At 42.5% G+C, this 13300-nt stretch overlaps 1 protein-coding gene across 1 annotated transcript; it reads right to left on the minus strand.

Moving 5' to 3' along the window:
* Nucleotides 1–4846: 4846 nt before the first annotated feature.
* LOC147899492 (pentatricopeptide repeat-containing protein At3g09040, mitochondrial-like) lies at nucleotides 4847–8142 on the minus strand. Its single transcript, XM_087378449.1, has one exon. It carries the CDS (start codon nucleotides 7823–7825, stop codon nucleotides 5111–5113), a length of 2715 nt encoding a protein of 904 aa, XP_087234575.1. The 5' UTR covers nucleotides 7826–8142; the 3' UTR covers nucleotides 4847–5110.
* Between the last annotated feature and the right edge of the window lie 5158 nt (nucleotides 8143–13300).

A 13300-nucleotide genomic window follows, 5' to 3' on the forward strand; every position in this document is an offset into this window, starting at 1 on the left:
GAATTTAGGAATTTAGGTAATAAAATCAATAAGACAAGAGAGAGTCCTAGGATTATTTAAGTATGGAGTTTGGGCTAGAATGGACTCCGTATTTGATCTTTTGTATGTTGATTTTTTGAGTGAGAGAGAGAGCGTCATGTTGCTTTGATAGAGTGTTGTGCCTTAGCTAAGGTAATTGTTTACAAGAACACACATTGGTCATTGCACGAGCATTATTACAGCATTCTAGGTTTTGTAATGAGTTGAGGCACCTCTTCCTTAATGCAAGTATGGGTTGTGACTTCTGTGTAACTTTTTCTTATTGCAGTTCTTACCACATGAACTCTTGCTCCTCCACTTGTCTTCATATGGTTTCATCTAGGTAGCATGTAAACCCCTATGTTAGTTCTTGATGTTTAACTTCTACACCCAAGCATATGCCAAACAACTTCAAAAGTGCAAGAGGGCATCTTCCCCCCCCAGCGCTAGCATATTTGCATCCAAGCACTAGGTTGATTTTTCAACCAAGGGATGAGAGAAAAATACTATCCAATAGAAGAACTTCTCAACAAAGAGGATGATCTTGAAGAGCTAAATCTGGGTTTAAAGAGTTCAACCCAAAAACTATTAAGATCTTCATGCAAAGGGTCAGCTTTGGAATGAGATAATTAATTTCTAACATAAATGTTTGAAATTTTTGCATGAGAGTACAATGATATGAAGGGAGTATATCGGAGTTTGTGTGTGTACACCAGATCAATTTGAGAAAGGACATGATTCTTGTAACCTAGTAGAGGTATAAGATGAACCTAATTTTTTCCAAATAGGTCAAGTAGGAATTTGACAAGCTACTAAAGGTGAGTTTCATCTATCCACTTGAAAAATTAACCTGGATTTCCTCGATTGTAATTGTTTCAAAGAAAAATGAAACCTTTGGATCTTGAATGCCACAGCAATAACAAATCTATTTCCACCCCTGTCTTTTAGATGTTGACAAGCTACTAAATGTGGTTTTCATCTATCCACTTGAAAAATTAACCTGGATCTCCCCAATTGTAATTGTTTCAAAGAAAAATGAAAGCTTTGGATCTTGAATGCCACGGCAATAACAAATCTATTTCCACTCCTATCTTTTGGATGTTGTTGCAAGACATGAGGTATAAGTTTCTTGGATGGATTTAGGAGTTACATTCAAATCCACATGACAAAAGAGGATAAAGAAAAAACAACATTTGTGATGGAATGGGGAATATTTTCCAATCATGTGATGGGGTTCAGATTGAAAAATGCACATCCAACCTTTCAAAGTTACATTATTATTATTTTTGCCCTAGTTCTAATTACTTTTATGTGGGTATTCCTATATGATTTTTGTATTTCTAGAGAGAGACCTGTTAAGAGCTTTCAAAGAAAAAGTCGTTTTTTGAGCTTTTCCCTGTTCCGTTCGATGACAGAGACTCCGTATTGACTTGTAGAGGCAACTATTGCTTGCTTTTGGTGTCCACATTACTTCAGGAGCTTGGAAACACCTTCATTCTTGAATCTGGGATCATTTCAGTGGATTTCTGACTCACTGTATCAGTTCCTGCGTTTTTTGCCCGGGTGTTGGAACTCAAGTTTGGAGTAACCATTTGCAGATCTGTCAGTTCCGGTGGACTCAGGAGGTCCTAAAACTTCTATGTTGCTCATCATTCGCACTCCGGTGGAGTTTACAGATAGCTCTGTTTCCAAAAACGTTTTTCAGTCCGTGTGTTGGACCCAGTGATTGAGGCCACAGTTTCCAAAACCGTCTGTCCCATTGCGTTCCGGATGCCCAAAAACCCCTACCTATCAGTTCTTGCGCGATTCGGTGAAGGATTTTCAGAGTTATAAATCTCTGTGTATTCGATTTCGTCTCTCTGTTATGCATTTTTCATACTAAGGTTTTGAAACCTTAGATTTATGCCACATGGCAGTGGATAAGTGTTGACTCCCATTTCTCACTCATCGGTTGGGATTTTGGAGTTCTGGCAGAAGAGAGATATTTGCAGATTTTCTTGCTGATTCCGATTATGCAATGGCGCCCATGTTTTGAGGCATCTCAGGTTCTATTTTTCAGTAGCGCTCATTACCGTGGGACTATGATTTCTTGAGCATACCTTATGCAGATCACTCTGGTTGCAGTTTGAGCAGTGTGCGCTCATTCGTGGTGTGCATTGGGTTGCAGTGGATGATTTATAGGCCATTTGGATGCATTGCGGTCCTTGTTGGATGCGCTGATAGGCCAAAATTACCTTGTGGGATGCTATTTTTTATAGCTGGATGACAACTATCTTTATGTACTCTAGTTAGTGGCTCAGTTAGTATGCTACCTAGGTTAGCTGAGTTTGGTTTGAGACCCACATATAGGGTTCACCTATTCCTTTTGTACTAAGAGAGAGTTCTTTTAGCTTTCACAACTAAGAAGAGGAAACTATTTTCAGCCTCCACCTTTGTGTGTATTCCCCCATTGTGTATGTGAGAAAGCTGCAAGTGAGACTCCTTACTTTTCTCCCACTCTCTTCACATGGTATCAGAGCTCAGTTCGTGGTAAGGAGCTCAAGAAAGCAAACCAAGTTCGCGGTGTCTTGGTAAGAGGATCAGTGTTGCTTTTCTTTTTCGAGTTTGGGAGCAAATCTCTGCAGGTAGCACAGCCGAAAAGTGCAAGAGTGCACTGTCTCAGATTGGGACGCCCTTCGCGGGGTGGCGAGAGGGGAGTATATGCTGTGGGAAGGGCGACGCCCTTAGTGACATTATTTTTTTGATTTGGTGCCATTTTGGGGCTCGTTTTGGTGGCGGAAGTTTTCCGCAGGCACTCAGAAAAGTGCCTGGTTTTTGCTATGCGATCGCTGTTCTACAGGTCGGTGAAAAGTTACCGCAGAAATTGCATCGTATGCCTATGTACAGAGATATTGGGAGTGACTGAATCATTCTTATTGCCGGTTGATGCAAAATCGTCACTAGGAAGTGACCTTGTGGTCAAATACCACTTCGTCAGTTTTGCAGATTTGCCCTTGTGAGGCAAAAGTTGTGTTTTTTGCAGTGACAGAATATTTTTGCAGTGTTCTGTAATGACGTCTAATGCTCTTTCACAGATTGTCACGGAAAAGCTTGACAAGAACAACTTACGAAGTTTAGAATGACGAATTTCCTTAAGGGAAAAGGCTATTGGGAGTTCATTAATGGAGCTGAACAAGAACCAGTTATTCCTAATACCGACCTGCCAGCATGCTACACACATCCACCGGGTTTTCTATTTAATTAAGTTCTTAAAACTATTCCCCACTATTCGAGATAGGAATATTTGGTTAACCGTAGTGGGTGCCGACTCGATTATTCCCGAAAGATGACTTACTGCCAAAGAAAGACAGCCAGCAGGAGAGGTGAAGAACCTACAGAGTGATGACACCAAGCGAACACTAGGTGGTAAAGAACAACAAAAGAGGGAGGTTGGAGGAGCAAGCAGGTCACCGCATTCGATGTAGCAGGAGCAACAAACTGAAGGAAGAACTTTTCTTATACATTGTAATAATTAACATGGAAGTCTAATTTCATTTTTAAACTACCTTTTACAATATTTTTATGAACTTTAGGTTTAGAACCAACCATATGAAGTACCAATTGCTTTCCCCACCTCATTCTTGCATGCTTGCCATTTGAGATCTTGGCCGCTCCCTCGTCTTTGCCTAAATTCACTTCGAATTGAGAGAACATAGGTTGGACTGTATTTAACAAAGCACCTGAGTTCACTTTGAATTGAGAGAACACAGCATGGAACGTATTTGCATGCAATTCTCCTCCTCCAGATTAGTTGCAATTTAAGAAAGAGGCTCTTTGCCTTGGTGTTTTTGCGATTTCGTGTGCTTTCCTGGTACAGTTTTGATATCTTGCCTTCATTAGAATCAATTTTGTTTCAGCTTCTTGAAGACAAGTGGAGTTCGAACAAATTTCACTAGTTTTCTGGAAGTTTGCCACATGTTCCAGATGAAAAATGAAAGATCGCTTCTTGGTAAATTGTGATGAGAGGAACAAATTCCTGATCAACTACAATTTGATCTAGAGCCTTGTTCCAGAATTCTAAATGGTTTTGACATCATTTAGGACTTAGATAGGAGTTTTTCCTCTTTTTGACTGACGTTTTTTCACTTTCGAGGACAGTTTTCTGCTCCAAAATTTATAGTTTCATGCTAGAATAACTCTTGGATGAACTTTGGCACCATCTAACATCCTTTTGGGTGATAAATTCATTGTTGGTCATTGATTGAGGCAGTTGGAGCAATTTTTATTAAGTACAAGAAGTTTTATACTAAATTTTGATTGTGGGTTCGAGTTCCTAACTCTTCTAACGTGGGAGGTGATTGTGACAATGTCTTCATGGTAGGAGGGTGAAGAAAGCATGAGGACTTCGATTTCAACTTGCTCTGTTGGCTGAGTATTGGGAGAAAGCATGAGGACTTCAATTTCAACTTGCCCTATTAGTTTTGGGCAGCTGACAGAAATTCCCGGGTTATCACTAAGTTTAGGCTACATTGACTTACTGTTCTATTTTTGGAAGCGTTTCAACTCCCCTCCTATAATCTATGAAGGAGTGGTTTCTAGTTTTTGTTCTCCTAGGATTCACATTTTGGAATACTATTGTATTAAGATTAGCATTATTGGAATATAGAATATGCCAAGTGCATGTGCCCTGGCAGGGAGTTATCCTTGTCCATGCAGCCTCATGTTTTCTATGTTCCACTCTTTCAGTTATTTTCATGTGGTGGCATTAATTTTCAGTTCATGGTTATAAATTTCTTTGTTCTTATAAAATAAATCCTCATAAATGCATTCTGCAAAAGCACGACTCTGACAACATGAAATTCATGAGAACGCATATGGATTTGGATGTCCCTTTGGTGTATTGATTAGGGCATACACATTACCCAGTTTCTCCCTATGCCCACATCATCACTTACATGTGCTCAACAGATATGTCCAACAGCACCCGATTCAAATCTACGAGATACTATTCCTCAATTTGAAGGAAAGACCTCCTAGCTTTGCATATGTAACTTTGCAGAAAGGAATGCACAATTCCATCACTGTCAGTCTGTCCAGGCGTCTTCCACACTTGTTATTTCTTTCTGATTGCCTTGAACTTCTTATCATCCTCCTGCATGTGGGTGCTTGCATAGATGTTAGACATCAAGACATAAGCTGTAGCATCATTTTCATCCAATTGCACTGCATGCTCAAAGGCTTGTCTTCCAAGATCCACATTACCCCACTTTTGACAAGCACCCAACACAGTATGCCACACAACAAGATTAGGATGGAAAGGCATCTTGTTCACGATCATTCCTGACTCCTCTAACTGGCCTGCCCGGCCAAGGAGATCGACCATGCAAGTGTGGTGCTCAATAGTTGGAGTGATGCCATGGTCTTTGCTCATGGCCACAAAGTGCTTCTGGCCCTTATCCAATAGACCCACATGACTGCATACAGTAAGAACACTAAGGAATGTGACCCCACCAGGCTTCAAGCCTTCTCCTCTCATTTTGTCAAGAAAATGAAAAACAAGTTCACTTTCCCCTAGCTGTGCATATCCCATGATCAATGCATTCCATGAGGCCTCATTTCTAACCGGAATCTTGTCGAACACCTCCTGTGCTTCTGCAAGCAAGCCGCATTTGGCATACATATCAACCAAAATGCTGCCAGCAAAAGGATCTCCTCCGAACCCCTTTCTGGAAATCTCAGCATGAAGTCCTCGGCCCTTCTGTATAGCTCCTAAGCTGCCACAAGCTTTCAAGCTACACACAAATGTGAGAGCATTTGGAGAAACACTCTCCAGCTGCATCTCTTCGAAACAATTGAGTGCTTCCTCACCAGGGCCATGCTCAGCATATCCTGCGATTAATGCAGTCCAGGAGACCTCATCGCAAACTGGCAGTTTGTCAAACACTTCCCTAGCTTTTGCCATTGAGCCACATTTGGCATACATATCAATCAAGGTGCTGCCAACAAAAAGATCTCTTTCCAACCCCTTTATGGCAATCTCAGCATGTATTTCTTGGCCCTTGTTTATGGCTCCTATGCTGCCAGAAGCTTTCAAGCTGCAAACAAATGTGAGAGCATTTGGAGAGATACCCTCGAGTTGCATATGCTCAAAACAATTCAGAGCTTCTTCACCAAACCCATTCTCAGTATACCCTGTCATAAGTGCAGTCCACGAGACTACATTTTGAGCTAAGAGCCTGTCAAATTCTTCCCGTGCTTTTGCAAGTGAGCCACATTTGGCATACATATCAACCAAGGTGTTTCCAACAGAAAAATCTCTTTCGAACCCCTTTCTAGCAATCTCAGCATGTATTTCCTGGCCCTTGTCTATGGACCCTATACTGCCACAAGCTTTCAAGCTGCAAACAAATGTGACAGCATCCGGTGAGATGCCCTCCTGTTGCATCTGTTTGAAACAGTTCAGCGCTTCCTCACCCGGCCCATAGTCGGCATATCCTGCGATTAATGCTGTCCAGGAGACAATATCTCGAACTGTAAGCTTGTCAAGCAATTCACGTGCTTTTCCAAGGGAGCCACATTTGGCATACATATTCACTAAGGTGTTGCCAACAAAAGGGTCCCTTTCCAGCCCCTTATTGGCAATCTCAGTGTGTATTTCCTGGCCCTTCTCTATGGCTCCTATGCTGCTACAGGCTTTCAAGCTGCAAACAAACGTGACAGCATTTGGAGAGATGCCCTCTAGTGACATCTGCACAAAACAGTTCAGAGCTTCCTCACCAAGCCCCTGCTCGGCATATCCTGCAATAAGTGCATTCCAAGAGACCACATTCCGTACTGGGAGCTTGTCCAACGCTTCCCATGCTTTATGAAGCAAGCCACTTTTGGCATACATATCCACTAAGGCATTGCCAACAGCGAGATCTGTTTCCAACCCCTTTCTAGCAATGTCAGCATGTATCTCTAGACCCTTGCCAATGTCTCCTAAGCTGCGACAAGCTTTCAGGCTGTAAACAAATGTGACAGCGTCTGGAGAAACACCCTCCAGTTGCATCTGTTTAAAACACTTCAGGGCTTCTTCATCAAGACCATGGTCGACATATCCTGCAATCAGTGCAGTCCATGAGACCTCAGTTTGAACTGGAAGCTTTGCAAGCGCTTCCCTTGCTTTTGCAAGCGAGCCACCTTTGGCATACATATCAACCAAGGTATTACCAACAAAAAGCTCTCTTTCCAACCCCTTTCTCGCAATCTCAGCATGTATCCCCCTGCCTGTTTCTACATCCTTCAGCCTTGCACAAGCCTTCAGTTGGACCACAAACGTATAGTTGCTAGGAGGTACGGAATCCTCTTGCATTTTCTTGTACAAGTTGAGGGCATGCTGTGACTCCCCACATTTAAGATATCCATTCATGAGGGAAGTCCAAGAATAGACATTCCGATCAACCAACCTGTCAAAAACATGCTGAGCATCGGACATGCTTCCAACTTGCACCAACATTGGAACAAGGTAGTTCCCAAGAGTCCTATGATCTTCCAGCCCACTTTTGCACATGTAGGAATGCAAGCGCTTGGTATAAGCTAAATTTTTCTTTATTCTGCACTTATGCAAGAGGCATGTTAAGTTCTCAACCGACAGCAGCTGAGGCATCCGTTCCAAAGAAGTCAATGCCTCCTCTAAGCTAAGCGTCTCCCAGCCAGCCTTGTCTTGTGGTTCTTGTTTATTGGATGCATTTACCTGCACTGCAGACCTCAGGCTGGCCCTCCAATACTCGTCAATGAAGACACGGTGTTCCCAGACCTGACCAATGGATGCTTTGCACCTGTGCATTAGAGAAAGAGAGCACCAATCCCCACTTTTTCTTTTTCCTCATGTCTTTTGCGGATTCTTTTCGCGTTGCAAACCGTGATCTTTTGTGTGTCGTGAAAGATGTTGGAACCTCTCTCGCTCTCGCTCTCTCTAAGCCTACATGTTATGTGATGCGATGTTCATTTTTGGTTTACAAAATTAAGCAGGCATCGAGCATGTGGCAGATGATTCAAAGCTAGAAACACACTTTAAATACCTACATCAAAATGGTTCTTGCATTATACAAGTGTTTTGGGACCCGAGACCAGCTCCATTAGTAGTAGCATCTTCTGGTCTTGCCTGATACAGCCAAAGGTACAGTACAGGAAGAACCCTAACACTTTTTACAGCAGGCGCACACATCACTTTTTAGTATGCCCTTATGCCGTGCACACCACATCACACGTGAGTACATGCATATTTTGAATTGTAGCAGTTCATTACACTGGCCCCATATATCGATTTGGTTTCAATTTGATTTGTGTGGGGCGTGCATGTTCGTCCGTTGTGTGTGCACGTGTGTACATGTAACATGTCAAGAGCTCTTTGATGCTTTTACATGAATTTGGTCATAGGAAATCTCTTGGGTGGGATGGACTCATCATTTCTCCAACTTTCTTATATATGGTTGATCATGCATGGCTTTCTCATCATATGTGAGTAGCAAGGAAAGGGGACACTCAAGAGCTCTCATAAATATACTTTCTTCCTTCACATTGAGAGAATCATCATGCTAACCGAGTGGCATATGGATAAGCCTCTTCCTTGGTGCATCTCTCCATTTTTTAAAGAACAAGTTACGTCTTAAGGGACGTGTACTTGGTAGGCTCTTGCAAGATGATACATAGCTTCTCCTATTCACCCATCTTGTGGTTTGTTTTCCATCTTGAGATGGTTTCTAATTTGTTTGCATTTCCGACTACTCATCAACTTTTTGATAGGTTGTCAAATGATGTCCGAGCTCATTTTCCTAATAAAAGATTTGGCAAGTTTTTCTAGTTGTTTGGCAAGTTGCAAGCCAATGTTTATAATCGGATCAAATTATGGGCTCTTTGGACCATTTGGCTACATCTAGGTCATGCTCTTTTTGCGAATGGGAATTTTCACACTTTCTCTTACCTTAGACGTTCTTTATAGCAGTCTCTATATGATTTCTTGCAATTTGGGGATATTGATCAGAATTCCTTTGATGTGTTTGTGCACTTTTCTACTTGATCATCCCTCTCTATGAGGGGTTTTCTTACTGTATCAATACTTTTTGAATAATATAAATAGCGGCTTTACAATATAAAAAGTTTGTGAGAAAAAGAATGTAAAACCAATTGTGCCACTTTACCTCCACCCAAATTGCATCACAGAATCTAATGAGGTGCTGATAAAAGATGTATCCTTTAGATATGATTATAGATGGTCCATTGTACCTTGCATCTTTGATTAGTTGATGATACTCTTAATCCCATGAAATTGACATGAGCTAACAAATTTTATAGGATAGCGAGAAAGTTAGATTTATATTTGTCAACCTAGCCATTAAGTATGAGTTCAAATGTGAGTTTAACTAAATTATTATCCTACTTGCATCCACACTATGTCTAGAAAAGCAAAATCCGTACTTGCATCTATACTTGACCACATAACAAAAGAGAGTATGCATGAGATAGATCTACAATGTACATCTATGAAGAACTAAGAGCATTTATATACAAGTGGGTCTCGAGATTAGGTCCCTATGCTCGTGTGCACTAACTCAACCCACCTACTTACCTATGTTCAATCATGAGATCATAATATTAATTTCTCGAACACTTGCCCCTTTGTGAAAGTTCTCATATCTATGATACATAAACTATTTGAATGATTCAAAATTTTTCAAGAACAATTCCTTAATGAATTGGTTTCCAACTACTTCTAAGAAACAGTGAGTAGGCCAATTTTTGCTTGTTTGATTTGATTTCAAATGGAATGATAGAAAATGTCAATATGCTTTACATTTTCATGATTTATTGGAGTGGACTTAACCAAGTTCACCTAGAAGCCTTCACGTCCATATTATGTCACATGCACAATTCAATAAAGCCATATAGACTCCTTTTATTGTTCCCAAAGCAATTGTATCTTCCTTGCTTGACCATGTTATGCAATGCTAACTGAGCAACAATGTGAAACTATTGTTGAATTCCTTGCATCCACCACAATTTTCATTAAATGCAAAGAGATCATTGATTGCACATCCATGTGAAAGACTTGCCACTTCTTATGAGCAAACAAGGCTAGTACTACCAAAGAGTATCATCCTTGCTGTGGGTGCAAAGGTTTCCTCAAAGTCAAAGCTTTCAACCTTGGAGTAGCCCTATGCGATAAGTTGGAGACTTGCACTTTTCCAAAGATTCATCATACTCATACTTGGACTCCTATACCCATTTGGTGTAGTGGACTTTCTCTTTCATGGGCCAATCAACCAGCCCCAAGTTTGGTTTTTGATGATGCTTTCACAGTCGTCTTGCATGGCCACTCTTTAGTTTGGATTTGCCATAGCCAAATCTCATCTTGTAGGCACCTTGACCTTCATAATCTTAGCCATTAAGGCCATGTTAACTTGTGTCTAGATGCCTCTCTGCTCCACTATCCTCTTTGACCTTTGAAGTCCCTAATCCCACCTACATTAGTGTTTTTAGTAGGGATCACGAATCCCTCAAGGAGTCGAGACCCATGGCCATCTCCAAGTTGATGAACAAATTCCTTGGGGAAGGAGACCCGGTCTCCCATGTGGAGCGATTTGAGCAGATTTGTGAAGCCTCTGGAGCTCTCGGAGATCTAGAAATGGATAATGTGTGTGGTCTCAATATAGGTGGCAAAGCAAGCCAATGGTATAGGGCTCTCACCCCAGAAGAAAAAGTTAACTAGGAGACGGTAAGAAAAGCCTTCATTGTAGGGTTTGCCCCTAGTGGACATAAATGGAGCCCGATTAATCAGTTATATGAGGTGAAGCAGAATGACAAGGAATCCCTTTGGGATTATAGAGCTAGAATCAAGCACCTCAATTCTCGTTGTGAACCATACAAGCGGATGAGCGAGAAATGATTGTTGCCCTACTTCCTTCCTCATCGGATTGGTAGACCCAAAGTTGGATGACCATCTAATGGTTATGAATCCTACCTCCTTTGAACTATGCAACAAGGTAGCTATCCATATAAGCGATAATATGATGGACAAGGTCACCTTGGACAAAACCCTGACCCCATCAAAAGTATCACCAACGGTCGGGTATTCCAGTGTGGATCCGACTAAGAAAGAGAACAATGAGCCCAAGGGCTTGGATATGAGTGAGCTGCCCTCAAATTTGTTGAATCAGTTGGACCAACAGTGGAGGTCAGGGACCTCCAATGAGGTGCCAAGCAACCGCCACTTGTTTCCACGAAGAGACAATGTGTGGTGTGGGATATGTAATGGCAACCATCCCTCCAATGCATGCCCCTACCTTAGGGCAAGCTCTACTGCACACACTATCATAGATGGGGGAACCACGATACCTCCCAATGCCGATCTCCGAGGTCCTTGCCTCAACCTATGTATAAAGAGAGACTACCATTAGCCTTGACGGCTTTGCCTAACCCTATAAATGCATAAGGTACCCCTTTGTCTAGTCCAGGCTACTACAGAGCACAACAGACTCCGATACCACCACCCATATTGGGTCTCCAACCTCCCCACCCTGTATAACTATTTTCAATCAAGTATTGGTAGAGGAAGTGCCCTCAACTACTACCATTACAAGGAAGGAAGTGGGACCCTAATTCACTACATCCTGCAAGAGGATCAGCAAGTCCCCATGTTCTAGACCACCCCCTTGACTGCAAGGGTTAGAGACATAAACTCTGTTGCTTGAAGGCCCTTGATCCAATGAATACCTTCCAGGGCCCACACAGGGCAAGTGAGTGCCCCTACAAGTGTACTTCAAACCCGCCATTGTCATGCTTCAAGTGTCAGGGGCCACATTTCTTAAAGGATTGACCCTACAGGGATATTACCCCAGTTGCTCCCCCCATGATAGGCCCTACACCCTTGTGTGCGGGGTGTGAAATCGAGAATTTATTCAAAGATTGTCTCTTGAGAAGACTAGAAACCCCAGTCACCTCGCCTAAGAGCACCAGCCTTAACTTGCTCAGTATTGAACAAGGCGAGGTGGCCGCTGTACCCTTCAAGGTCATCACAAGGATGTAGGACAAAGCCATAGGCAGGGCAATGAAGAAACAGGCAAGGAATGATAAATGGCCCCTACTACAAAGACTTGAGGTTTCTCAACCCTTGCAAACCCGGGCCAAGAAAGCCTTACGGTGGTAGGTGATGGGGCCGACCAGCTGCTCATTCAAGACGGTTGCAATGAGGAGACAGCCACCCTCGCCACCTCCTCTACCTCTGAATGTACTTCCACCCAAGATGACCTGGGTGTACCTCCATGCCCAAATGTAAACAAGCTAGTGCAGGCCCAAGGCCTCGCACCCTCATCCCCATCTAAGGAAACTATCTGGACTCACAGTCGAGAAAAACAATATGTAATAGAGGCTCAGAACCTGGTACGGGACTACCAAGAAAAGTTCGAGCATAGACTCAAGGCAAGAAGAGGGTCAGATATCATCCACCCAGCCCACTTGACTAACCACCGAGAGAAAAAGCTGCTCAGGGTGCCAAAAAGGGTAGAAGAAGAGGAACGTTTCAACTTTGATAAGTTAGAGGCTCCAGATTTGATGCAGTGAATGTTCCAAGAGGACCCAGTATTGCAAAAACTATAGGAAGAAGGAGACCTTTATGGTTTCGAGGATTTGCTATCAGTAGGAAGGAGCCCTGTGATAGCGTCGGTTTGGCTGCCTTCCTGTTGTGGGGGTTAAAGGTCACTGTGCCTTAACCCCAGTTATGTACAATACTCAAACACATATATAAATGAATGAAAAAGAAGATTAGGGTGGTTCTGCACCCACCAAACTTGTGTGGCTCTCTGTCTCTCTCTCTCCTTCTTCCATTCTTGCTTCCGTTGAGAGCACTCTCAACTGATATCAGAGCCCGGGTGATCTAGCTGAGCGTGCGTGAATGCTTGAAGCTCAGCAGCTCTGTGGGAGGAAGGAGAAGCTTTGTGGGAAGCTTTGTGGGTGACTTTACTTGCATCCGAGTGTGCAGAGACCTTGGAGGAACCTTTTGGAAAAGTCACTTTGGCTTTGCGAAGTGGTTTTGAGAGCCTGTTAAGAGCTTTCAAAGAAAAAGTCGTTTTTTGAGCTTTTCCCTGTTCCGTTCGATGACAGAGACTCCGTATTGACTTGTAGAGGCAACTATTGCTTGCTTTTGGTGTCCACATTACTTCAGGAGCTTGGAAACACCTTCATTCTTGAATCTGGGATCATTTCAGTGGATTTCTGACTCACTGTATCAGTTCCTGCGTTTTTTGCCCGGGTGTTGGAACTCAAG

This window comes from Dipteris shenzhenensis, chromosome 8 (genome assembly GCF_047967505.1).
Source record: "Dipteris shenzhenensis isolate YYH24624 ecotype China chromosome 8, Dip_SZ_1.0, whole genome shotgun sequence".
Taxonomy (NCBI): domain Eukaryota; kingdom Viridiplantae; phylum Streptophyta; class Polypodiopsida; order Gleicheniales; family Dipteridaceae; genus Dipteris; species Dipteris shenzhenensis.

Excerpts from the sequence above, each read along its gene's own strand:
- LOC147899492 (XM_087378449.1), bottom strand. The coding sequence starts at position 7,825 with ATGCACAGGTGCAAAGCATCCATTGGTCAGGTCTGGGAACACCGTGTC.